The 25265-nt window shown below is 54.7% G+C and overlaps 1 protein-coding gene across 1 annotated transcript; it reads right to left on the bottom strand.

Moving 5' to 3' along the window:
- Window positions 1-189: 189 nt before the first annotated feature.
- On the bottom strand, window positions 190-25060 carry CNGB1 (cyclic nucleotide gated channel subunit beta 1; the record flags this gene model as incomplete). Its single annotated transcript, XM_084270152.1, has 32 exons — window positions 190-405; window positions 1187-1382; window positions 2474-2620; window positions 3181-3299; window positions 3664-3747; window positions 3825-3922; window positions 4505-4664; window positions 4910-5051; window positions 5971-6093; window positions 6469-6533; window positions 6871-6957; window positions 7066-7116; window positions 7962-8170; window positions 8875-9054; window positions 9214-9371; window positions 9905-10003; window positions 12015-12150; window positions 14334-14376; window positions 14765-14894; window positions 16666-16779; window positions 18265-18439; window positions 21714-21750; window positions 22488-22563; window positions 22643-22793; window positions 23138-23177; window positions 23504-23585; window positions 23674-23755; window positions 23940-23982; window positions 24209-24338; window positions 24443-24500; window positions 24688-24745; window positions 24974-25060. The coding sequence occupies 32 exons, from the start codon at window positions 25058-25060 to the stop codon at window positions 190-192; spliced, it is 3576 nt and encodes a 1191-aa protein (XP_084126278.1).
- Window positions 25061-25265: the final 205 nt, after the last annotated feature.

The following is a 25265-nucleotide window of genomic DNA, read 5'->3' as shown; positions in this document are numbered from 1 at the left end:
ACATGAACCTTGTCTGGTGCTGGGCTGCATGGTGGAGGGCTTTGTCCACAGCGAGGGAATGTTTAGGCTGGAAAGGAAAGCAGATCCTACCCGCAGCACCTAGCGAAGCCCATAGCCACTGCGGGGAAATCATTAGCAGCAGAAAGCTTCTACCCCACCCCTACTCCTGCCCCAGGACCTTCTTCTCCCTCATTTCTCATCTTTCTCCTCCTCTTCTTTCTCCGAAATCTCAGCAGCGAGGATTTCTTCCTCCTCCTGTGCAGTAGGGATCACGCGGATGGTGACTAAACTATCAGAAGACTTTGAAAATATCTCTTCTCCCAGGCAGGTGTGTGTCTTGTGGGAGCTGACAGGAGACCTCCTGTGCACTGGTGACTGCGGTGGCATCGGACTCAAATCGGAGCCCTGGGACCCAAAACCAAACAAACAATAACAATAATCAACCCCCAGCGCCACGCAGGCCAGGCAGGTGTTTCATACGGTTTCACCACACCAGTCAGCATGGCTGGGACACCAGCTCGCTGCCAGAGACCACCCCAGCGAGGAGAGCTGCTGGTTATTAATTAGTGGTAAGCACCTTGTCATGGGAAGGTTGCACTCAGCGTCTCCCTGGGTATTTACCTGTCCCCAAGGCCGCTGCACGGTCCCCATCAGCATCTGTCTGGATGGGACAGCCTGCATCTCCCCGGTGGGAAGAGTCACGTGTGGGAGGGGATGTGGGGGGAGGAAGAGCAGGACTATTTTCTTGTTCAGTTGCTCATGACAAGAGCACAGAGGTGATTTCACAGCAGCTGGCAGGGCCGGCAGGACAGCATGCCTCTGCCCTGACCACGCCGTGGAAGTTCTGCAGGGATTACCTGGGCTGGGGATGCTGGATGCACCAGCACAACTACTGGTGAGTGGCTTGCTCTGCAGCACAGGAGAGATGTTTGCCTCTGGCTATGAGCCCAGCTCAGAGCTAGGCTCAGGCTTAGCACATCTGGGTGAAAAGTCAATGTTTGTCCCTTTTGAGTGGCACAGCCACCCCCCGTGGGACAATGACATGCTGGGATGCCAGACTACGCCTTCACATTTACCCACACCACATCAGACCCTGATGGCCTGAGCTCACCCCTCTGAGGCAGCCTCAAAAGACAGGCTGGCACCTAGCAAAGCAAAGCCAAACTGCCCTCCTCCCTGCACTGACCTGTGTTGCCTGCATTGCCTTCAGCTCCTTCAGCCTCCAGCGGAGCTGTGCAAGCGGCCCCTTGCCCCCCATCCTCCCCGTGGCAGCCAGGGCAGCCTGGAAGAGCTTCGGGGTGTCAGCTTTCGGGGGGATGATCAGTGGGTCCCCAGGTGGTCCCTTCTCATCTTTGGGTTTATTGTTGTTCTTCAGCATTTTCCTACAGCAAGGAAGAGGAGAGAGGGGTTCAGCCTGGGCACAGAGTACAGTAACTGGTTTTACAGTGCTGAAAAATTGGACTTTAGAAGGACAGGGCTGGTTCACACCGTGGGAAGGACAGAGCAAACCCAAGGAATGCTGTAAACCACAGCAGTTATTTTAACAGATTCCTTTTTTTTAAAAAAAAAACAAGCACATTTTGGCCACCTTCACTCCCCACTTGCACCTGTTTTTAGCAGTGAAACTGTGGTAGGGCTGGGCTGGCTCTGGGCACCTCCATCCTGCCCAGCCAGCAGCAAGGAACACGTGCCCTCTGCCGAAGCACGGCAGCTCCAGCTTGGGTCTTAGAATCATAGAATCATAGAATCACAGACTGGGCTGGGTTGGAAGGGACCCCAAGGATGACAGAGTTCCAACCCCCTGTCACAGGCAGGGACACCAACCTCCAGGTCTGGAGCTACACAAGGTTGCCCAGGGCCCCATCCAACCTGGCCTTGAACACCCCCAGGGATGGGGCATCCACCCCCTCTCTGGGCAGCCCCTTCCAGCCCCTCACCACTCTCTCTGTAAAAAACTTCCCCCTAATATCCAATTGAAACCTTCCTTCCTTTAGTTTTAATCCACCCCCTTTGTCCTGCCAGTCTCTGCCCTTTGGAAAAGTTGATTCCCCTCCTGTTCCTCTGCTCCCTTCAGGAACTGTCAGGCTGCAATGAGATTCCCCTGCAGCCTTCTCTTCTCCAGGCTGAACCAGCACAGCTCCCTCAGCCTCTCTCCATAGGGGAGCTGCTCCAGCCCTCTGATCATCTTCATGGCTCCTCTGAACCCTCTCCAACAGTTCCACATCTCTCTTGTACTGGGTCCCCAGCTCTGGACACAGGACTCCAGCTGGAGCCTCCCAAGGGCAGAGCAGAGAGGGACAATCCCCTCTCTGTCCCTGCTGCCACCCCTCTTCTCTTATTAGGGCTGTGTGCCTAATGCCCAGCCGCTGCAGCGGAGGCTTCTCCCCAGTGCTTGGAACAGAGAAATCTCCCCTGCCATCTCAAAACCTATCCTTAAACCCCACAGGCTAGAAAGCAGCAGCCCGACACACACTTGGCCTTTTTACGCAGCAGCTTCTGGGACTCTGGATAATGCACCAAAATCTCGTTCAAGTCCTTCTTATCCAGAATGAAGAGGTTGGCGAAGCCGTGTGCTACCACGTTGGCTGTCCGACGGTTGCCGCCTCCTGCTGCCAGCAAGCTGAGACAGACACAATCAGACATTACCCACAGGCACAGCAGCCCCCCATCTCTCTTTCAGAGGGCTCAGAGTTTCATTTTCACCCCCTGTGAGATTTTCCAAGCCCAGATGTTAAAGGATTCAGGGGAATGTTGGCCTGGAGCTCTATATAACAGGTGATTTGCCCATTTGAAGGGGTAAATATTGCGTTTTACACCACGCTGGTGCCTGCTGGGTTGTAGGAAGGCAAACTCCATCACTTCATTACAGACTGCCTGTGGAAAGGGCAGATAAATGGCTGGAAGTGAAGCATCTTTTCTTATCCAGCTCCCCACCCCTGCACACCCTTGTGCTTGCTGTCGCTACCTCCCAGTGCAGAGCACATCACGATGAGAAAAGCAGTGGAGAAGCTCCAAGAAAAAAGAGCCATAATTTGGGTTTGAGATTCGTGTAGCAGAGGCTGTTGAGTGTCTGTGGCTCCTGACCCCAAAGAGGGGGTCACTGATCCACTCACCTCCCACCCTCCTCACCCTGAGCCCACGTGCTGTGTGTCCCCAGCTGGCTGGCAATGCTCTGTTCACCTGATTTCCCCAAACACAGAGCCGGGTTTCAGCGTCACCAGCACGGTTTTGCCATCGGGTCCCCCCAGCACCTGCACTTGTCCCGCCTGGATGATGTACATCTCACGGCCGATTTCCCCCTGCAACAAGGACGGGTGCTGTGTGGGTTGACCAGAAACAGGGAGACCTTACAGATGCCCCAACCCACCTCTTGTTGGGAACCCCCGGGACCATGCTGGTCCCTCTGAGCTCTCAAAACACTTTGTCCTGACACTGCTCACTCCCCAGCAACCTTATCCCAAAGCCTCCTCCAGCTCAGCAGGCTGCTCCCATCTCTCCTGCTGTATGTGGTGGCAGCAGAAGAGGTCAGTCTTTGCACAAGACCAGGTGCAACCTTTTGCTCTGAATTCCCTGCCTGTGAAGTGGCTCAAGGCCACGATGTGGGCCAGGTCTGTCCCACTCCTCAGCCACCCAAGATGGGAGGACACCTGAGCATCTCAGTACCTTCTTACACACGTAGTCATTGGGCAGGTAGACCACTGATCTGAGCCGCTTCAGCATGTCAAAGATCATCTGCCTGTCACAGCCCTGAGCCAAAACAGAGCACGTTAGTCCCCGCCAGCACACCAGGCTCTGCCGGCTGGCACTCATGCTGCAGAGGGTACCTGGAAGAGGGCCACTTTGCTCACGATGTTGTAGTTCACATCGATGGCGATGTCCAGCCTCATCTTGTCTGGCAGCTGCACCAGCAGCTCTGACTCATCTGAGACAAAGAAGAAACCCAGGTGTTTCCAAGAGTGTGTCCTTGGCGTGGCAGTGGGAAAGCAGCCTGCCTTTCAGTGGCCAGCCTGCCCAGAAGGGTCCCCTCCAGCCTCTGCCCACCCAGCAACCTGCAGGTCTAAAGCCAAGGGGTGATGGACAGCCGCCCTCTGTGTCATCCCTACCCTGGCAGCTCTCAGAGGCAGAAGGGTGAGCCCAAACCAGGATCCCTCTCAGCCAGGAGAGCAGGACAGAGATCCTGCCTCATGCCCTACTGATAGGGTGAGCTGGTGGGTTTGCTGTCAGACATGCTCTGGCTAGCGATCATCAGTCGCTGCCTTCTCCCCAGGGACTGGGGTGGGATGCTGGAGTCTGTGCTGTGAGCAACGCTGGGTCACCATGGTGCTGTGACCCAGCAGCAGCCTATATACTCTATAGGGGGGCAAACAAGCCTGTACAGTGAAGAGTAAAATAGGCCACTTCTTCCCTGCCAAACCATTTGACTGTCATGTTTTGGCTCTACAAAGCCACTGCAGTAAGGCACTGGCAAGTGCAAGCACTGACCCTCAGAGTGGTGGGATCTCACCTAGCATGCCTTGCGAGTGCCATGTGTACTCGTACCACGTTTTCACCCGGTTCTGGACGGTTTTGGGGATTTTGTAGAAGTTCATGTATTTAATGGTACTGTCCATGCAGCTCCGGTAGTAAGTTTGCCCTGCAGTAGCAGCACCGACCACATCTCTCATCTGCATGGAGGGAAAGGGGTGGAAGAGATGTTTTAATTGCCATCACTCACCCAATGTTCAGGCCAAGTGGCCTAGAGCACACTTGTCGAATCCTAACAGCATCTGCCTAACCCTTTTCATCTTCTCCTAATGCTGAGCAGGTCCTCACATGGGGAAAACAAACCTGGAGATGCAAACCCATGGACTGACCTGCAGAAACCTTCCCCACCCCAGGCTGAGACTCCCCCTGGCTCCCTCTCACTCACCTGCCCTATCATGACGGAGAAAGCGAAGACACCGGTGAAGTAGTTCAGCAGCTGGAAGACGATCTCGAACAGTGTCTTGGGGTCTGGCAGACCCCCGATGGTGATGAGGGTTTTGACTGCCCAGTAGTAGCAGCGGATGTAGCTGGGAGGAAAAGATGAGGCACCTTTGAGGGCATTTCTGGTGTGAAAGCCTTTTCACCCCCCAGTACTGAGCTTGTGTCCTCTGGTCACAACCACCCAGAGCCTGCTGAGAGTAATTATGGGTAACGAAGGGAAAATTAAGGGCCTGCAGACTCCCCACCAGACCTTCAGGTGCTTCTGGAGATGCTACAGGAGTTGGGGGACATAGGAACCCTCTAGAAACCTCCATGGGGGATGCTCAGCTGCTCTGGCTATCCCATTTTCTGAATCTTACAGCTTTGCCACCATAAACCAGCCAGGTATTTCCAGCAACATTTACACTGTTAGAGATAGCTGGGTTTAAAAACAAGGGGGTTTGAACAAATTGTTGGCATGGGAGTCGGGACATGTAAATTGAATTCTGATTGACTGGCCTTGCATACTCCTGTGGATGCTCCAGTTACACCTAGAGATAGGTATGGAAGTGTACATCACACAAAACACCTATATAGCAGCGACTTTAAGCCAAGTCCTCACTGGGAAGGAAACACCCCAACAAGGGCTCAAAGGCTGCCTGGGTGAGTGATCTGTCCCCACACATCACCGTAAGTCCTTTCCCTGGGAATGAGGGCACTGGGCTGTACCGAGGAGCCTGATGCATGGCCAAGCATCACCCTGCATTCCACCACAGGTTCACAGCCTCACTGACCTGCCACTGCCTTCAATCTCAGCCTAGCTGCAGCCTCTCTGTCTTGCAGCACCATATCTTACTGCTCATCCCATCCCTCCTGTCCCTATCATTCTCCCTGGGTTCACATCTTCTCCTGGCACCCCCAACCCTTTGCTTCAGGGGGTTTTATCGACCCAGCTTCATGCCAATGCCCTCCTCCTTTCTCCAGGTCATCACAGCAAGGTGTGCTATGTGGGGCACTGGCTTGTACCTGTTCCCTTCGCCATCATAGACCCAGGTGGTAGAGCCAAGTCCTTCATAGGCTGATGCCCAGTAATAGAGGCAGGAGTTCACGTGCAAGCTGTACAGTAAGTAGGCAGTGGTCCGAATCACTCTGCAATGGAAGAGGAGACGGCAGGAGGGGAGATGATGCGCTGTCTTCAGGGAGAAACGCATCAGAAATCCCCTCAGCACCACCAGGAGCTTTTAAGTGATAAGGCAAGTGCTGGCATCACAAGCCCTGCCCACAGGAGCCACAGAGTGCCTGAGCTCATGGCCCTGCTGCTCCCTCCCGTGGCCTCGCAGCTCCACAAGCCTCAGGAAAAGCAGCTCATCCACTGGTGGGATCTCTTCAGCACCAGCACCCCCGTCCCTGCTGGGCTGGGGAGAGGGGATACTACCTACGCGGGTCCGGGACTTCCACACCCCGCCAGCTGGTCTGGGGACAAGGGTCAAGAACCCATGGTGGTTGCACAGCACCACATCTCACCTGTAGATGTATGCCTTGCTCAGGATGGCCTCCAGCCGGTTGTTGAACTCGAAGAAGGCCATGTACTGCCAGGAGAAGGAGAGTGGTGTGCCCCAGACCCAGCCAAGAGAATGATGTCCCTGTAAAGCCCCACTCCCCCTCCGTTTCCCTCCTGCAGCATCAGCTGCCACAGACAGCTTTGGATCTGTCTAAATGTGCCCTTCTATTCAAATATGAGGATGCTTTAGGGTGGAAATGAAACATTTGACCAACAGCCCTGCCAGGCCTTTGGGACAACTCTTCACATTCATTTTACAACCCTGTTGTCATCATCAATGAGCCTAGCAAGCCATAGCTTACCCAAACCAGCACAGGATGCCACTGCAGCTGATGTCCTGCCCATTTCTGTAAGCCCTGACTCACCTTCAGACAGCGGGGAAAGCGCAAGAGTGGGTTGACACCAACTTTGAAGTAGAAGAAATCCAGGGGTAGGAGGCACACAAGATCCATCTGAAACCCACACCAAGAGAGAAACCTCTGTGGGGACCTGCAGCCATGGTAGGGAAGCTGCAAGCCCTGGGTTAAAGGTTCAGATTAATAAATAAAGTTACTTCAAACCTTGAAGCGCTGTGATCTCAGGTAGTTCTCTTTCATGGCCTTTTTATCAGTCTGGTTGGAAATAGGAGGGAGAGAGGGGTGGGGGGAAGATTGATCATTGCTTCTGGAAAGGAAAGTCATGGCCACCATGGTCCTGGCCTTCCACAGCAGGAAGATGTGCTCTTTGAGCTGGGAAGGGAAGCAGAGCCAGGGGAACAGAAGATGTCCTGACCATAGGACATTGTCCCATCCTCTCTCAGGACATCCTGTGCTTGCCTTGCATCCCAGAGTGAGCACACTGCAGTGCCAGCACCACAAAAGCCAAAGTTTACAGGAGAAACCTCCCAGCCTGAGCATCTGCAGGGGCTGTGGGAAGGCTGCACCCTCGAGGGTTGATTTTTCACAGCCTCTTTAATTGGATACGGAAGCAAAGTCGAGGGTTTTTGTTTATCTGGAGTGCGTGATCTACGCCTTCAGACTGTGGTTGCAGTCTGCCTGGTCTGCTCCTGGAAATTAAACCCTGAGTGTATTGTGCTGTCTCCTTAGGGTTAGCGGCACAGGGCTGTGCTGGGGCGGGTTGGTGTGCCCTTGTGCACCTTGTGCAGCAGCACCCCCCCGAGCATCCCTACCCAGAAACGGGGCCGCCACGGACCATGTGCTTTGGTGTTGCCTTCAGGGAAAAAAACCCACATGTGTTGGGCAGACAAAACCACCGGTGGCTTATCCACTATGTGCCAGGAGAGATGCTACCAGTCACCAAGAGTGGACACAGCTCAGGTGGCCACCATCGCGGTGGGAGAGCTTGGGCAGCTCGAGTTGGAGATGAGTGACCAGCACCGTCTGAGGGACTCGGTGTGGTGGGGAGGGGAGGTCCCTGCAGCCTGTCCCACCATGGGATGCCACATCATGCCACTCACTATTATGTCTCCCCCACGGACAAACTGCAGCCGAGTCTGAAAGACAAGGATGTCCAGCAGATAGATGAGGTCGCAGAGGTAGTCCATGAGCAGCCAGCAGTGGATGTTTGCTGGCGTCTGGTAGGGAAAAGCCCAGCGGACGGGGATCAGCCAGCAGTTCCAGTTCCAGGCCATGACAACAAAGAACAGCCACAGCACGTACATCAGATCTGTGCATGGGAAACCACGATGCCATTAGCTGGGCACATGTCCCTCACCCATGGGAATCTGATGGGGAAAAGGGTTTTCATCCCCTGGCCAGCCCCGGGTGCAAAGGGGAAACCCGCAGGACCTCTCTTATTGGCACCATTTCATTAAAGTGATTTAATTGCTCCAAGGGCAAAGCAGGTGCCACTAGTGGCAGAGGACATTGCCTTCCATCAGGAAGCCTCTTTGCTGGCTCAGCTAGGCTCAGCTTTGCTTTGCTCCCACCACATTGATTTTCTTGCTTTGCTTTTCCCCTACGGGGTGCACGGAGCCAGCCCAAGTCTGCCCAAGCTCAGGGACTACGAAAAAGCCCGTGACACCACACAGGCTGAGGAAGGAGCTGGGTTCCACTGGACAGTGGATTTTCATTTTGTGGTTTTTATGTTCATTCAGGGTATTCACATCACAGGGACAGTGTCCACTAAAAACCTTTGCAGTGGATGGGAGCTGTCCCCTCCCTGCCTGGTCACACTCCTGCCACCCAGAGCTACTGGGAAGTGTTTAGGAAAGACTGTGCCTTGCAGAGGAATTTCAGACTCTGGAGTTTAGTAGGACTCTATCCTCCCCTGTCTCTACAAGATCTCACTTTTCACACCTCCTCCCCTCCTTACCCCCTCTCCACCATCCCACCCACAGCCTGGGCATGTGGTCTTGCTCCATCACTCACTGGTGAGTGGGTCGATGCTGCTGGGGAACTGGTAGTTTTTCAGGCGGTCCAGCCAGGGCTGGTATTTGAATGTGCAGCACAGCATCTCACAGTAGTGCTCATCCCCTGGCAACTTGTCCCCTCCCGGCTCCTTTCCTGGGGATGGCGCTGGTGCTGCTGCAGGTGCCAGCTTGGCAGGGGCTGTGGGAGGCCACAATGTTATTTTAAAGGGCAGAAAAATCTTCTTTCTGTGATTCAAGATCTTTAAATTGTTAATAAAGTGTCAGCCTCCCAGCAGACACCGCAATGTGCATGGGGGGGACCCATCAGTTAACCGCTCCCAGCCCCGCTCACACTCACATGCCGTGGGGCTCTCATCGTCTGAGGTGATGTCAGGGTCGGTTAGCTTCTCCTTCACCTTCTCAGTTCTCTCTTTGAAGAGCTTCACCAGCTCCTGGAGTCGGGTGTTGATGATGGCACTGGTCTGGCTCGTGGCTGAACCGATGCGCTCGGGCAGGCTGCGACGAGACCATCCAGCAGCACATGTAGGAATGGCCAAGGGACCCATTCCTACATGGAATGGCCAAGGGACCCACTTTTTTTAACCTACATGATCCTGAATTGAGATTTCCCCATATTTATCTGGCTACTGTGTAGTCAGAAGAACAGGAGGGAGGGTGGTTTTCACACGACACCATCGAGCTGTGCCAGCCCAAGCCTCCTCGTGCTCTGAGCTGGGAAATACCCACAGAGGGGCCTGGCAAGTCCAGAGATCCCAGACTACAGTGCATGTACTTGGGAGAAGAAGATTTTGGAAGAGCTATGGGGTGAAAATATGCACCAAGCCTCTGAATTTATAAACATTATAACCCCCTTTCAGTCTGTTTGTTAAAACCAGGTTGGATTCAGAGCAGGATGCTTTACCTAGCATGACCAAGAAGCACTGGTATGAGGGAGGACTCTTCTAAGATTTTGTCATTTCCTCCCATGTCCCAGGATCCAAACCCCATGGAGCTTGGCTTACCCAGAGCCCCTGGGTCCCACCACACACCTTTCCCTCTGCTCCTCAGACCAACCCAGCAGCGCTCGGGTGGGCGACTGGCTCACCGGTACCTCAGCCAGACCATCTGGTGGGGCTGGCAGCCTCCTCCTGTGGACACAAACACAGTAACCAAGGCTCAGCTTGTTCCCTGTCCTCAGCCAGCTTCTCTCCCTCTTCCTCCTCCCAGGTCTCAGCTGTTTTCCACTTAGCTTTCTCCTACCAGGGTCAGTTTTCCCTGAATTTTTTGAATCATTTGAAGTTGATGGGAGCAAACCATGCTGCTGTCACTGCTAAAGCTCTATTTCTTCCTGGGCATTGGGCATGCAGCCCCCCCAGCCCACTTTGGTCACATGGCAAGATGCACAGAGGGCAGGCACCACTCTGTGCTGGTTCCCAGTGCTGTACCATCACACCACTGCACTTTGGGAAGCAAAGGAAGATGCAAAGTCAGTGAGGTGGAATGAGAAATGAAACACAACCTGGTTCTGGGCATACCACCTGGCTCTAAGCTGCCTTCATAGTACCCAAAACTTCTCTACACCCTCCCTTCAGGTAGCTATTGAGAGTGATCAAGTCTCCCCTGAGCCCACTCTTCTCCAGACTGAACAGCCCCCAGCTCCCTCAGACACTTGGGTCTGTCCCTGTGCCAGAGGCAGCTGATGGCTTCCCACCAGACGTGCCCCAGAACAGCTGGCTGCTCCCTTTGGTACACAAGGGTTTCTGGCAAGATCTAGATCTCCTGCTGCCACCTTGCTTGGTAGAAGAAGATCTGGATATGAAGGTGTCCCAGTGTCTCACCACCCTCGTCATACAATGTATCTTCCTTATGTCCAGTCTAAACTCTATCAGTTTAAAACCGCTGCCCCTTGTCCTGTCCATACAGCCCCCAGTAAAAGGTCTCTCTCTGCCTTTCTTATATCCCCCCTGTTACACACCAAAAGGCCACAATAAAGCCTTGATAACAAATGTGATAAAAAATGATGGTGGGGACAGAACTGAACATAGACAAGCCAACCTACATAAACCAAAGCTGTGCCTCTGGCTTGCTGGACCCTGGGCTCCAAAGATGCCCAAGATGTGCTGGGGTGTGTGACACGGGTGTCAACCTGAATTGTTGTCCATTTTCTACATCAGTTGAGGTGTAAGAGAAAGCCCATCACCCTGGCCTCAGCTCCAATTGAGAGCTGCTGTACTCACTGAGGGGACTGGAAAACACAGACTTTTCTGCCTCAGGAAATCAGCCTGCCCTGTTCATTAACTCCAGAGGTGGAAGCACACTTTAGGACCTCACAGGACAGTTTTCATCACTGGACTAAAAGAAAGAGGCAGTGCTGTTCAGCTGCCTTTAAATAATTGGCCTATTAATGCTGCCAGCCTTGGCACTGCAGGTAATTCATATGACTTCTAGGCTCTGCTTCCCAGTTTCAAAAGCTGTTGGACAGGCTGGGTTATGGATGTTTTGCCATGTTTATTTTTTTTTTTTTGGTCAAACCCTTTTCTGAGCTTGTTTACCAAAAGATCCAAACTCTTCAGTGAGGATGAATAGAACACCTGGCTTTCAGCACAGAAAAACACCCACCTTGTTTTAAACTTAATCCTCTGCGAAAACAAGCCTCAAAAAAACCCCAACAGCCAAAGAAACCTGCATCAGCATCTTCCAGCCTCACTTTTAATCCCAGCCCTCTCCAAGCATTGTTGATCCAAGGTTGCAAAGCCAGGGGGAGATGCTGCAGACCCTTCCAGCAAAGTGCAAGAGAACTACTGTATTTTAATGACAAAGACCCGTACCCATCAGACAGGCCACACACACCGAGTTTGGGAGCACAGTGGAATGCTTCATCAGACAAAAGGGATCTGACCATGGCCTGGGATTTGAGCCCATCTCCAGGAGGACACACAGACAGGGCTGTCCCCAGCCCCCAATAGACTCCAACGAAATTCAATCATTTAATTAAAAAACATCCAAGCAAGAGGCAAGGGTTTTGCCATCTCCCCTGCCTTGCATGGGGGTGACACCCACCACAGCCAGCACCCCCAAATGCCTTGCCCCAGCTGGTGTTATAAAGACCACATGGAGACCCCCCCAGCAGCCAGGGACCACGTCTGGGCAGAGCCATACCTGGGGGATGCTGGCACCGTGCCGGGCACTGACAGCATGCTGGTGGTGCTGGCGCTGGGCACTGGTAAGTGGGTCCCATCAGGCACAGCATCGCCTCCGCCATCCACACTCTTGGTGTCCGTGGAGGGGTCACCACCTGCCCATGGAGAAGGACAATTGCAGATGAGAGGGGTGAAGGGTAGAGCCTACAGCCAGGATTAATCCCTGGTGCCCAGCACCTCTGCAGAGCCACCCCAAGCCCTGATGCCCCTGGGAAGGACTCTCCTCTTCCCCCCAATCCTCTCTTGCCCACATTCTTCCTGCCATCCCAGCTTGCAGCAATCACAACTACTCCGTGGGACTGTTGGGTCCCCACTGATGGGCAGGTGACACAATGAGGATTACCGGTGGTGGGGGTTATGCAGAAACCCAGGATTCCCAGAGGCAAACCCAGCTCCAGAAGATCTCCTGGGTCTTCCAAACATGAACACATGGATCACACAAGCTTCGAGTTTCAGAGGTGTTTGCTTTGCGTGCAGAAGGTGGCATTGTTTAAATGAGGACTCGGTGCCACGCTCTAAGCAGTAATTGCTTCCTGCCCTGAGCAAGGTTGGGAGGAGGAAGGTTGGGTGTTTGTAGTGGGTAAGGAGAGATGCCAATTGCCAGAGGGAGAAATGGCGCTGGGGGCTATCTTGGCTGTGCTGCTCGGTGAGGTGTCATCTCTTTTCTTATCTACCCAACAAAACACAAGGAGTTCCTGCAGGATTCCTTCTAAGGGGGGGAGGGGCGTGGGGTTCACCTGTCTGAAAGACCCCACGCATCCCCTCCTGTCCCACACTGATGTGGGATGAGCGGATCAAATCACCAAGAAAAAGCCTGTTTGGGTTGGAAAGTCCTGTTGCCAGTAGGGAAAAGCAGCAGAATCTGGGTTGCTGGTTAAAAACGAAGCAAAGCAAAAGCTACAGAAACATCATTTGTGCTTCTGGGTTGAAAGGCAGAAAGCAGTGAGAGAGCCTCTGCCACACCATGGAATGATAGCAGGAATGACAAGGAGAAGACGTGCACACCAGGCATCCCACCCTCTGCCCCACAGGTGCTTTGGGAGAGGCTTTAGCCAAGCAGGTCGAAACATACAGCGTGTCACTTAGAGACATCTGCCAATGCTCTCTAGGTGTTAACCAGAAAGGCACATAGTGCAGAAAAAACCCATGGGCTCTGTTCCCCAGCCTCTGTGCTGCAACATGAAGCATGCTTTTATTTCACTCCCCTACCCCCCCAAAAAAGCAACAACTCCAGGAATAAGCCCTTGCCCACCCCCTACACACACACTATGCAAGCCCACCGCATCGAAGCCGACAGCTCTAATACCTAAGGGGGATTGCTCCTCATTGCAAAAATTGGGGTTGACAACTCCAGCCTTTGGCTTGCTGGTGATAAGGATGGGGATGCGGGAGGCAGCTGTGGCTCGGTAGCTGGGGACATTGGGGAGCTGCTCTAGCAGGCCGCAGCCGGGAGGGGAGGCATCCCCGCCATCCAGCGGCTTGTCATGCACCAGCTGATCTAGCTCGACGTTTCGGGCACGCCGGGACATGCTGCTAGGCGCCTAGGAGCTTCAAGCAAAGGGCAGGACATCTGAAGCTGCAATAAAACACAAAGTGGTTTGAGATGGGATGTTACGTCAGCACAGAAACACGGGGCTGCTGGGGTCCCTGACGCTGCCTGCTGCTCAGAGGGTTGGCAGCGCGGTGGGGAGCACACTACTGCCTGCTTGTCTCATGGCACTGCGAGAGTGGGGTGCTCAGCAGGGCTATACAAGCAGAGACATCTCCTGCCTGCACCAGGGCTCAGGTCAAGCTACCCCTCACACAATTCCCCAGACGTCAGTGAGGTGATGCCAGGACCTGCCTTTGCTCACTCAGGCTGTGATGGCAGTTAAGTTTTATTGCCAACCCATTACCTCCTAAAAGGTTATATTAAAATGTGCTTCATGTCACCAGTTATTTTCCAAATTGAGCAAAATAGAGAAGAAAATTCCTTTCCACTGTGCCTACATCCTTCAGACAAAGGACCAGCTCCTATTCCACATCAGAGACTGCGTCATCAACAAGACAAGTGCTGTGCAAGCACCAGCCTTTCCGAGTGGGCTCCAGCCAGTGACAATGCTAGGCTGGACTGCTCCCACGGGATGCTCTGAGCTGGCAACAAGGCCCACGTAGGCCCACGCTGCACAGATCTCAGCTCCTGCTCCCAGGCTGCAAGCAGCAGGAAGGGAGAAGCTGTGTTGTCCCTTCCCCAGGCATCCCATCGCTTGCTTTGCGTCACCCACCCCATGTGTTATACCTTTGGCATCAGTTTCAGCAGCTTCAGCTGTCTCCTCTTCCACCTTCAAAACAAAACATCAGCCATTTTACAGAGAAAAGACCTGCTCCATCAGGAACAGAGCAGGCTTTGCAAACTGGGAACCCTGTTTTCCATGGGCTTGAGAAGGGTGATGGGACCTGGGGGTGTTGGGAAGAGTATGGATGGCAGGTCCAGGGAGGTTCTGTTCTCCCCCTCTGCTCTGCACTGCTGAGGCCACAGATGGAGTTGGGTGTCTAGTGCTGGGCTCCCCAGTCCAGGACAGACAGGGAGATGCTGGAGAAAGTCCAGCCAAGGGTATGATGATGATGGGCCTGGAGTATCTCCGAGCTTACAAGCTCTGAGCCCCTGGTATGGGCCGGGAAGCAGGAGCTCCTTGCAGACCTGAGCCCAAGCAAGCAGCAATGCCATACCTGTACAAAAGCACCTTCGAGATCACTTATCTCAGCCTCTTCCAGTTGCTCAAACCTGAAGGCCTCCTCTGCAAAGTAGACTTCATCCACACCCTCCTCAGTGCTGAGAGAAGGTGACTGGAGCAGGGATCTGGATGACAGAGAGCAGAGACAAGCCCCCGAGCTTGCTTTTGCCCGTTCTGAGGTTGGTCAACGTTGTGGATGGGGATCATCACGTTAACGGGGGGCACCAGATCAAGGGGGACGCTGTGCAGCTCTCCCGGGGCCCAGCCCATGGAGGGAGCTCTCAGTGGCACCAACGTACAGCACTGCCACAAAGGAAAGTTAAAATCATTTCTGCTGAGCTTAGAAGGGGCTTGGAAGAAACACTGTGTGTGAGACCAGCGAGAGGAGCATGGCTGCTGCAGGGCACCACGTGCGCCAGGGCAAAAGCTGCATACACAGAGTGACCAGCAGCATGTTTGTCCTGCTGGGCAAGATTAGAGTTTGCTGAATAAACAGCTGAGAGCCTGATTTCCAGGCAGGGCTGCCCCACAAGCACCAGACCCCACATTTCCCTCTGCGAGACCCCACCAGGACATGTAACTTCCATTTTCCTTCAGCAGCGAGCACAGGCCTCAGCTCCACCACTCTGTCCAAGGGGGTCACAAGACCGATTTCATTGGTTTAATGTAACTTTATGACAGCTGAAAAAAAAGTGTTGTGTGTTTTGGTTTGGGTTTTTTTTCTAATTAGGCTCCCTTCAAATATAATTGCAATTATTCTCATTCTCATCTAGAAGACCCATCACTGTCTCTCTTTTCCCATAAACAAAAACATGAGAGGACTGAACAGCATCTCATCCACCCAGCAACTGAAGCGCAAGTTTCCATAGCAGAGTTCCAGGAACAGATTTTGATGGAATAAAAGAGATACAGGTTGAGTGCTGAATATTCATGTGCTTTCAGCTCTTCATGAAAATCTAGCTCCCCCAGAGGAATTAACAGAGAACAATATTATGGCACTAAGTAATAAATCCCTGAATGTTTATCACACATGAAATCAGAGTGAACCACTAAACTAAGCAGGAAGATTTTCCTAAATACGACCTAGAGCTCTGTCACCACCACCAACTGCTGACAATAATTGGCCTCTCATCTACAACAGGGAATAAAAAAGGTTAAAATGTACCTACTTGTGTTAAGTAGCATTTGCAGGTACAACACACAGTCCTGGTTTTAAATTCAGCTCTGTAATATTCATAATAATCCAGCTGCACTGTGGTTTTAAGTAACATGTGCTGTCTGCAGGAGGTGGCTGCTCCCAGCTCCAGATGAAGGCACAAGCCTGGCTGAGCCATCCGACTCCCGTGGAGGAGATGGCCAAGGGCTGTGGTTGCTACAGGCGGCCACTATGGAGATGGAGCCCGTGTCTCCAGGAGACACTCACTTGCCACCAGGTACCGCGTCACCAGCGAGCCCTGGAGTGAGCCGTCTTATGAAAGCATCCCTCCCGAACGCATCCCTCCTGAAACCATCCCTCCTGAACGCATCCCTCCTTAAAGCATCCTCCCTGAACGCATCCCTCCTTAAAGCATCCTCCCTGAACGCATCCCTCCTTAAAGCATCCTTCCTGAACGCATCCCTCCTGAAACCACCCCTCCCGAATGCATCCCTCCTGAAACCACCCCCCTGAAAGCATCCCTTGCAGCGCTTCCCTCCTGAAACCACCCCTCCCGAACGCATCCCTTCTGAAGCACGTCCCTTGAAGCACATCCCTCTGAGCACTCCGCCTGCCAGGCTGGGGGAGCTCTCCTCCCCTCTGCAGTGTTTCAGCCTCTCCAGCTTCTGAATGCAGCTGAAACAACAACAGCATTCGCACTTGGTCCAAACAAAGCCATAAAGGACACGGGAGCCACTCACCCCACGCTCTCCTCCTCCTTCTTCTCCCCCTCAACTTCCTCTCCCTCCTCCTCCTTTTCCTCTTCCTCCTCCTTCTCCTCCTCCTCAGCACCACTCAGGGAGCACAACCAGAGCCTGGGAACGAGAAACTCATCAGGTGAAATCCCCAAAGTATGCCTGAAGCTCTCAGGCTCCCCACGCCCTTTGACTGGAGATGCTCTCCCTCCACCCCCCCAGCACACGCTGCTTCTCAGCTCGTTCCTGTCTGCAGCCCCACGTGGGCGGGAGGAAGACTGGGAAAAAGTTTGGGAGTGCAAAACCAGAGTCCTTGAGCCTTAAAATTCCCCTTGCACCATGGGCAGATGATGAGCTTTAGGGGTCGCTCGTTGCTGAATGTGACCAAAAGGTCCCTATCAATGAGGTTCCTGCCTGCAGCTTCCCAGGCTCACGTTCTGCAGGAGAAAGAAATCTGGAGAGTATTTTCCTACCATGCCCAGTGTTTTCTGGCTGAGCAAGAGAGAGCTCTGCTGAGTGAACAGAGGGCAGACGAGCATCACCCACACTGGAGGTGGGGACTGCTGCACTCACCCTCCCCTGCATGCACACTGGGCTCAGGGAGGATCGGGGTGGGGGGTCTCCCAAACCCTTTGGTGTGTGCATGGACACCTCTTGTGCTACAGCAGAGCCCACTCCAGCTCTGAAGGCATTGCCCAACCTCAGGAGGACATCAGGAGGGGTGTCCTTGGGAAGAAGTAGGGTGTATTATATTGTGTGTGGTGCGGGGCTCCCCAGGTCAAGGAGGACAGGGAGCTCCTGGAGAGGGGACAGAAAAGAACTGCGGAGATGCTGAGGGGACTGGAACATCCCTCTGATGCAGAGAGTCTGAGGGGCTTGGGGCTGTTTAGCCTGGAGAAGAGAAGACTGAGGGGGAATCTTCTCAGTGCTGATAAGTCCTTGAGGGGTGGGCTCAGGAGGCTGGGTCAGTCTGTGTTCAGTGGTGCCCAGGGACAGGACAAGAGCCCATGGACACCAACTGGACTAGAGGAAGTTCCACCTGAACATAAGGAGGAACTTTTTCCCTAGAAGGGTGGCAGAGCCCTGGGCCAGGCTGCCCAGAGAGGCTGGGGAGTCTCCAGCTCTGGAGACATTCCAACCCCATGATCCTGGACACTGTGCTGTGCAGCCTGCTCGAGGGAACCCTGCTCTGGGGGGGTGGGACTGGATGATCTCCAGAGGTCCCTGCCAACCCACTGGTCTGGGATTCTGTGATAGAGAGAGGACCACTGCTTCCAAGTGCCATGAAAACTGGGGGTGTGCTTGCTAAGAACGAGGTCCAAACTCTCTCACCTTGGGGCCAAAATCTACTCATGGGAAACCTAAGCAGAGCATCCTCCAGCTGTCCTCTGTGGGGCAATGCACTGTGCTGCCATCCTGGCTCTGCCAGTGCCTCCCCCAACCCACATCTCCACACAGGAAGGAAAGGCTGTTTGCTCAAACACCTCTTGAGTCCCCCCTCCTTTGGAAACAGGCACCTCAGCTGCCCATCCCCTCCCATGCTCACCATGCTGGTGACCAGAGAGCGTGAAGAGGTGCCCATCAACAGCATCTCCCTCCTCCTACCTGTTTTCTTCTTCCTGAGGTTCCTCCTGTATGGGGGGAAGGGGATGAGCATCTGCCACCAGCTCAGCCTCGCGACCCCAGGCCATCATCTTGCACGTGGCCTCATTAATCCAGTCATTATCAATCTCTTCCAGGATGAGGTCAGTCTCCTTAGGGTCCCCAGGGACAACATGAACTGAAACAGGAATGGGAGGTGATGGAGGGAGAGCAGAAGGTTTTCAAGAGGTCAAGGGTAGGGCTGGGATGGATGCCACATTTTGGCTGCTCGATACAGAGGTGCTGCCATACGCCAGGACCGAAGCACTGGTGCAGCACTGGTGCAGCACTGGTGCAGCACTGGTCCTCCCTGGCTGTGCCAGACAGATCTTGGGGACTTTTGCCAGAAGGAAGAAAAAAATTAATCATTTTGGGTCAAGTGTGCCCAACCCCTGTGAAAACCATACCCCTCTGCACACAGATGGTGACAGCTTCCCTACGCAGAGCAATGTCCACCAGCTGGTGGTTTGGTCCATCTCCAGGCCACATTTTGGCTCTCTGTGCTACCAGAAGCAACCACAAGAAGACCCCAAAGCTTTTCCCCTCTTAACCCCAAGCAGAACACGGAGCTGGCACAGCCTGAGCCACCCAGCTTTGCAGAGCAAGACTCAACCCAGAGTGCACGTAGCGCTGGACACTCCACTCCCAACGCTCCCCCAGGTACACCCCAGCACTGCCACGGGGGGTGCTAGGGGGGCTGTCAGACCCACTGCAAAGGGAAGAGCGTGGCTCTGACCCACGGGCAGCCCTCTCCATGTCCCAGGGTAGCCGTCCTCCGGCGGCAGGCACGCACCGCACACACAGCAGGAAGCACAGCCGTAAAAGCGGTTTATTTTGAGGTCTGCCTGACAACACAACTTGCATGTCCACAGCGGCTCTAATAGGAAACCTGAACATTCAACCACAGAAAGGCAGGAAACCCACCGATGGGCACCTCTGTGCTGGATTTACCCACCCCACAGTGCTCATGCAGCCTTGAGCTCGTTCCCTCTAGCTCCCCATTAATTAAAACGTGGGGCAGCAGCCAGTGAGAGGGGGCTTTTAAAACACACCACAAACTTCTAGAGTGAGTGTATGGAAATGGGGTGAACACCAAAACTGTGGGCTGGTGTCAGCAGGGTTGGTTACAAACACAGGATGGGGCTCAGGTTGGCTGCTTGGCTCAGGAGCCATCGCTACAGCTCCCCAGGTCACCCTGAGGAGATGCACAGGTAGGATGGGAGACCTCATGGTGGCCTTGTGATATATCAAGGGGGCTTCTAGGAAAGATAAATATCTTTTACCAAAGTCTATAATGACAGGACAAAGGGTGACAGTTTTAAAGCAAAGAGATTGGTCATAGAGAATAAATGTTTTATATATGAGAGGGGAGGCCCTGGCACAGGGTGCCCAGAGAAGCTGGGGCTGCCCCTGGGTCCCTGGCAGGGTTCAAGACCAGGTTGGATGGGGCTTGGGGCACTTGGGCTGGTGTGTGGGGGGGTATCCCTGACCATGGGGGCTCTGAGGGCTCTTCCCACCCAAACCAGTCTGAAGTTCTAAGGTTTGTTCTAAAAAGGGACTCTCAGCCCATCCAACCCAGCATCCCCCACCCCCATCTACACCTGCCCACACCCCCCAGGGCTGGAGACAGCCACTGGAAATCCCTTCCTGGCCAGAACACTCCTGACTGCCACTGCAGCCAGTGCTGCATCTGAGGAGCCATGAGCTTCTAGAGAGAGGAGCAGTGGGTAAGAAGAGCTTGAGTAGGTTCTCCCATCAGGAGACCTCAGGAAGCAAAGGCTTTTGACCATTAACTCCTACCCACTCGCCTAGCGATAAGCCTCAGCCACCTGCATCTCCTGGTGTGACCAGACCCCTTCCCATGTCAACCAGACCCCTTCCCACTCAGTTAATGGAAGAAAAGCAGTAAGAAGCTTGACAAGGGCTTGAAGAGCTTCATAATGTTATACTGTGGAGGCAGAGGCTGACAAAAAGAAGCCTGTGAGCTTCAGCTGGGGGTCTCGGGGTGAATATTCAAGATTCTAGGGAGAGGGCCAGGAGTGCTGGGAGGCTGTAGCAAGCACCTTTCCACCTCCCAGGTGCCCTGAGCAATGCTTTCCTACCCTCCTATAAATTATAGCTACCCTCTCATAGACATCATCCTGCAAAACCATTAGCTCCAGTTCCCAGAGCCAAGAGGGAGCCAGGATGGGACAGCCCAGGGACTGGGGACATGCAGCCAGCCCCGAGTCCCTGCTGCCCCAGGTGGGAAAGAGCTAGAGACCATTTGCAGATTCCCCTTTGCTTTTCCTCCCCAGCTGTGCTTTCTCCTTGGGCTCATTTGTTTGTGTGAAGGGCTGGCTGGTCTTGGTTTTCCATTTGTTTCAGAGGCACTAAGCCCCTTTGCCCCCTGAAACAAAAGGAGAAGGAAAACATTAATGTTTGGTGCCAGGGCAGGTCTCTCACTTGACTCATCGCTCCCTTTGTGGGGCAGATGGAGTGACCCTGAGATGCCCCTTGGCACCAAAGCAGGCTGTGAGGCCAGCCAGCCACACACAAAGGGTGGGGTGGGTGGCAGCATCCCAGGGGTTTTGCCTTTACAAGGTCCACTGCAGCACTCAGGTCACCAGCTTGTGCTGACACTGAGAAATGCCTTCCCATGGGATTCCCCCCTCCCAGACCCCATCAGGGTGGCTGGGTGGGAGCATCCCCGGGGGACGCACAGCTCTGTGTGCCATGGCAGGTCCCCACTCCCAGAGCCCCACCACCCACTCCTCCCTCGGGGTCAGCGCTCGCACGGGGCTGTGTGCCATCCCCCAGCCTGGCTGTGGAGGCAGCTGTGGCTCCCAGCTGGGCTCCCTGTCAGGCTCAGCACTCCACAGCACAGCTGGCATGAGGAACCAAGCCCAGCTGCCTGCAGAGCCCGTGCTCATCCCCACGACGTTTTCCTACAACCATGAAGAGCCACATCTAGCACACCTAATCCCAAGATCTGGTTTCTCCCAAGCTTTGGCCCCAGACCAGGCTTGGTAAACGCCCTCCAGCTCAGCAGCAAACATGCCAAAGGGGGTGATGAAGGGGGCAGGTTTGAATTCCCAGTTAAGCTTTCCTCAGATCCCACCAGCTTGTCCAACGTCATCCGGCACAGCTCAAGGACAGACCTTGACATCAGCACTCATCTCAAAACCCAGGACCTGAGGGATTGGGATGCTGCACTCAGAGACACTCCCACAGCCAGAGTTTTACCAAGCCCAGGCCACAGTGATCCCACTTCTTAAGCCCCAACAGCCTCTCATGGCTTCCCCGGGGGACTCTGGGGCTCAAGGCTGGCACCCTCAGCAGACCAGGGGACAGGAGCCACCAGTGGCCTCTCTTTCCAACAACCATTCTGACCTCAACAAGCAAAACCACACTGAGATGGAGCCATCACTCACTTTCTTCCACGGGACTCGACGTGGCTGTGGCCACTCCCTGCCAGGAAGGAAAGGCAGACATGAGACACTGTCTGTTTTCAGTAAAACCAAATTTTTACCCTAACTGACCCATTTTCAGGAACTGTGGCCCTTGTGCCCTAAATACCCTGTGTCAGACGGCTTGGCCGTGGCACAAGCATCCCCATGCATGATGGTGAATCAGAGGATCTCTAAGGTTGGAAAAGACCTCTGAGATCATCAGGTCCATCCATCTGTCCAACACCACCACATCAACTAACCCATGTCCTGAGTGCCACGTCTACACCTGTTTTGAACCCCTCCAATGGACAGTGACTCCACCACGGCTCTGGGCAGCCTGCTCCAGTGCCTGACTGCTCTTTCAGGGAGGAAATGTTTCCTGGCATCCAACCTAAAGGGCAGGTGCACATCAGTGAGCTCTCCTGGATGCCAGGCAAGGAGAGGAAGGTATGCAAAGTGCTGCTGCTGCTTCTCCTTAGAGCTGGACCACACTCTGGTGAGATGCCAGGACCCAGACCCCACCCAGTGCCACACAGAGAGGCAACGAAAAGGCAAAGAACACACATGCCATGGGCTCCCTCACTGTGTAGTGGCCAAATCCTGGTTTTCACCAGCTAGGCAGGTCATGGGGATTGGTTTTCCCAAAGGAGTTAGGACCTGGGCAACAGCCCAAACCACCACAGTTGCCCAGGGGACACCCCCTGTGCTGGGGACACAGTGCTCACACCCCCTTTGCCTGTCCAGCAGCCAAACTACCTGTGCATCCTGCTTCTCCCTGGTCACCGGCTGCGGCATCACCTTCTCCAGCCCTTGGACAAACCAGGCAAACATCCTGCTGACCAGAAACTGCTGTCAGACCTGGAGCCTCCTGCAGCAGCCATGGTGCCCGGGCAGAAACTGCTGCCAGTTACCTGCTGCCGTCCCCAGCCAGGGACCGAGGGACAAGGGTGGCCGCTTGCTCCGCCTGCCCCTCAGCTGCAACCTGCTCCAGCGCTCCCGGGGTGCTCTGGGCAGCTGAAGCACTGCCCTGTGACTTCACCTGGGCTTTAGTCCCTTTGGTGCCTGCTCAGGTTTCATTTGGAAGGAGACAGGGAATAGACAATGTGGTGATCATCTTAGAAATCGTTGGAGAAGGGGAACAAGCGAGGAAGGGTCACCTCCCTTGGGTGGACAGGCTTGGGGGGACCTCCCTGACAGCCTGTCCCCCAGGGACCCAGCCTGGCCACAGGCAGTTTGAGGACAGACATGGTGCAGGGACAGTACTGTGATGCTGGGAACCCTCAGCAGTCAGTACCCAGGGGCAGGGGGACGGGGGGCAGCCCCTCTGCTGGTGTCTGCCCGCATCAGGGTTCCCAAAGGCAGCATCCCATCTGAAAGGGCCACCCAGGGGAGGGGTGATCACTCACCTCCCACCGAATCTTCAGACTTCTGCTCCTTCAGCTTCAGCTGCAGAGGGACAGATGGACATGGCAAAGCACTGTCTGCAGCCCCACATCACTCTGGGTATGTCCTCCACCCCATGGCACCCATGTGCACTCCCTGCACTGTGCTTTCACTGACGGGGACCCTCAAACACAGTCCCCAGCATTGCTGGCACCAGTGGGTCCCAGAGGGTCTCTGTAGAGCCCAGCCAGATCAGGAAGCACCAGAACAGCACCCCAAGGCCCCTCCTTCACTCTACTGAACTTCCCCTGGGTTCTTCCTTCCCCAGGTCCCAGCTGGGGTGCATGGGAGGACGAGGACGTGGCTCCCCCCAGCCAGGCTGTACTCACCTCCGGCTTTCTGGGCACCTCAGGCTGTGGCACCATCCTCTCGAAGCCCTGTGCCAGCCAGGTCAGCACCCGCGCCCCTGCCCTGCAGGGAGAGCATGCCATGGGTAGGATGCTCATCTTGTCCCCCTCCTGCCCTGTGCATCCCCCCTGCCAACCTCCTTGGCACCCACCAATCCTCTGTGCCAGCACCCAAGCCAGCCTCAGTGTCACATCCATCCAGCTCATCCTCCTCTGGATCAAAGGGTGTTATCTCTGCAAGGAGAGCAACATGGGCATGCGAGGGAGAGACGGGACCTGTGCTGCTGGGAGCTCCTTGTCCCCCTGTCATAGTCCCCCCACCTTGGGGACTATGGCTCCAGCATCACTGACCAGGGAAGGTGAGATGCAGGAATCCCAGAAAGGCCCCTGCAAGCTGCAGGCTCACAGCTCTCCTTACCCAGAGCATCATCGTCCTCATCCTTGAGGATCTGGACCTCCGTCTGAAAAGCCAAACAGCCCATCACTCACCTGGCAGCTGAGGGGGTCTCATCCTGCCAGGCAGGGAGGGAAACCTGTCCTTTCCCCAGGGATGGACGAAGGCAGAAGCCCATGCAGGGCAGAGTTAGAACTCCCATTTAGCACTGGGAGAATGATAGGAAGGGAAAAGAAGATAAAAAGAGCTAGAAGCCCAAATAGGCCAACCTGTTGCTCAGATCTGTCACCTACCTGATCAGGAACATCAATGCTTGTCTCAAAGCTCTTCCCAAGCACCTGCAGCTTCCCTGGAGCCGGGACTGGCTGGGGAATCACCTTTTCCAGCCCCTGGGAGAGCCAGGAGAGCACACTGCTCCCCACACTGCCAGGGAAAGGGGGGAGTCAGGCTGGGACTCATCCTATCCCAGGCATCCAGCCCCATCCCAAGCAAACTGTGCTGTACATTGGAGGCTGTGAGAACAATACCTCTCAAACACAGAGCCCTGGTCCTCGGGGACCACAAATTCCACCTTCTTTTCCACTTCTTCAACAGCAGCAGGAAAAATAAAACACAGGGAGGTCTCATCACCGCTCTGCTCCCCCCAGCATGCCTGGCTGGAGGGACACAGCAGGAACAGGAATGCTGATCCACTCCTGAGTCATGGTAAGCCCCCTCCCACCGTGGGGGCTTACCTTCAGCAGGGGCACTTACCTTCAGTGGTGGCACTTACCTTCAGCAGGAGCAGGGCCAGCAGCATCCTCAGGGCGAGCAGCCTTGCCTGCTGATGCCTTCAGGGTAAAAGGTAAAATGTCCCTGCTCAAAGGCAGCTGCAAACCCCAGGGACTCCCCATCCTTCCTGCTGCCTCTGAGCAGCTGGGGGGCTGGGGGGCAGGGCTGCATCCTGCCCCCCATCCCTCCAGTGATGCTGTGGAGCATGGCGGGGTGCTGCAGGACGGGAGACACGGGGCACCTCTCTACTGAGCTCACAGGGTCCTTGCTACCCCCCTCCTGCTCACCTTAGCTGGCTTCGGGGCTGCACAGGTCTCCTCTGTCAGATGGGGCGCTGGGGGCTGGGGAACCACCCTGTCGATCCAGCCCAGCATCCTGTGCCTGCAGGGAGCAGGGAGGGGTCTCGGTCCAGTGCGGCCAGCAGCAGCAGCAGTGTGCAGCCCCCAGGGGAAGCCAGCGGCACCAGCCACTCACGCTACCCCGGAGCAGCCCACAAAGGTCTCGGGGTGCCCTTCCCTTCCCACGTCCTGCTGGGGAAACACAGCACTGCAGCACAGCCTGACCAAACCCAGCTCAAGC

This window comes from Gallinula chloropus (assembly GCF_964237585.1).
Source record: "Gallinula chloropus genome assembly, chromosome: 13".
Classification (NCBI taxonomy): Eukaryota; Metazoa; Chordata; class Aves; order Gruiformes; family Rallidae; genus Gallinula; species Gallinula chloropus.
The sequence above is the reverse complement of the archived record's forward strand: the minus strand, read 5'-3'. Positions and strand labels throughout refer to the sequence as shown.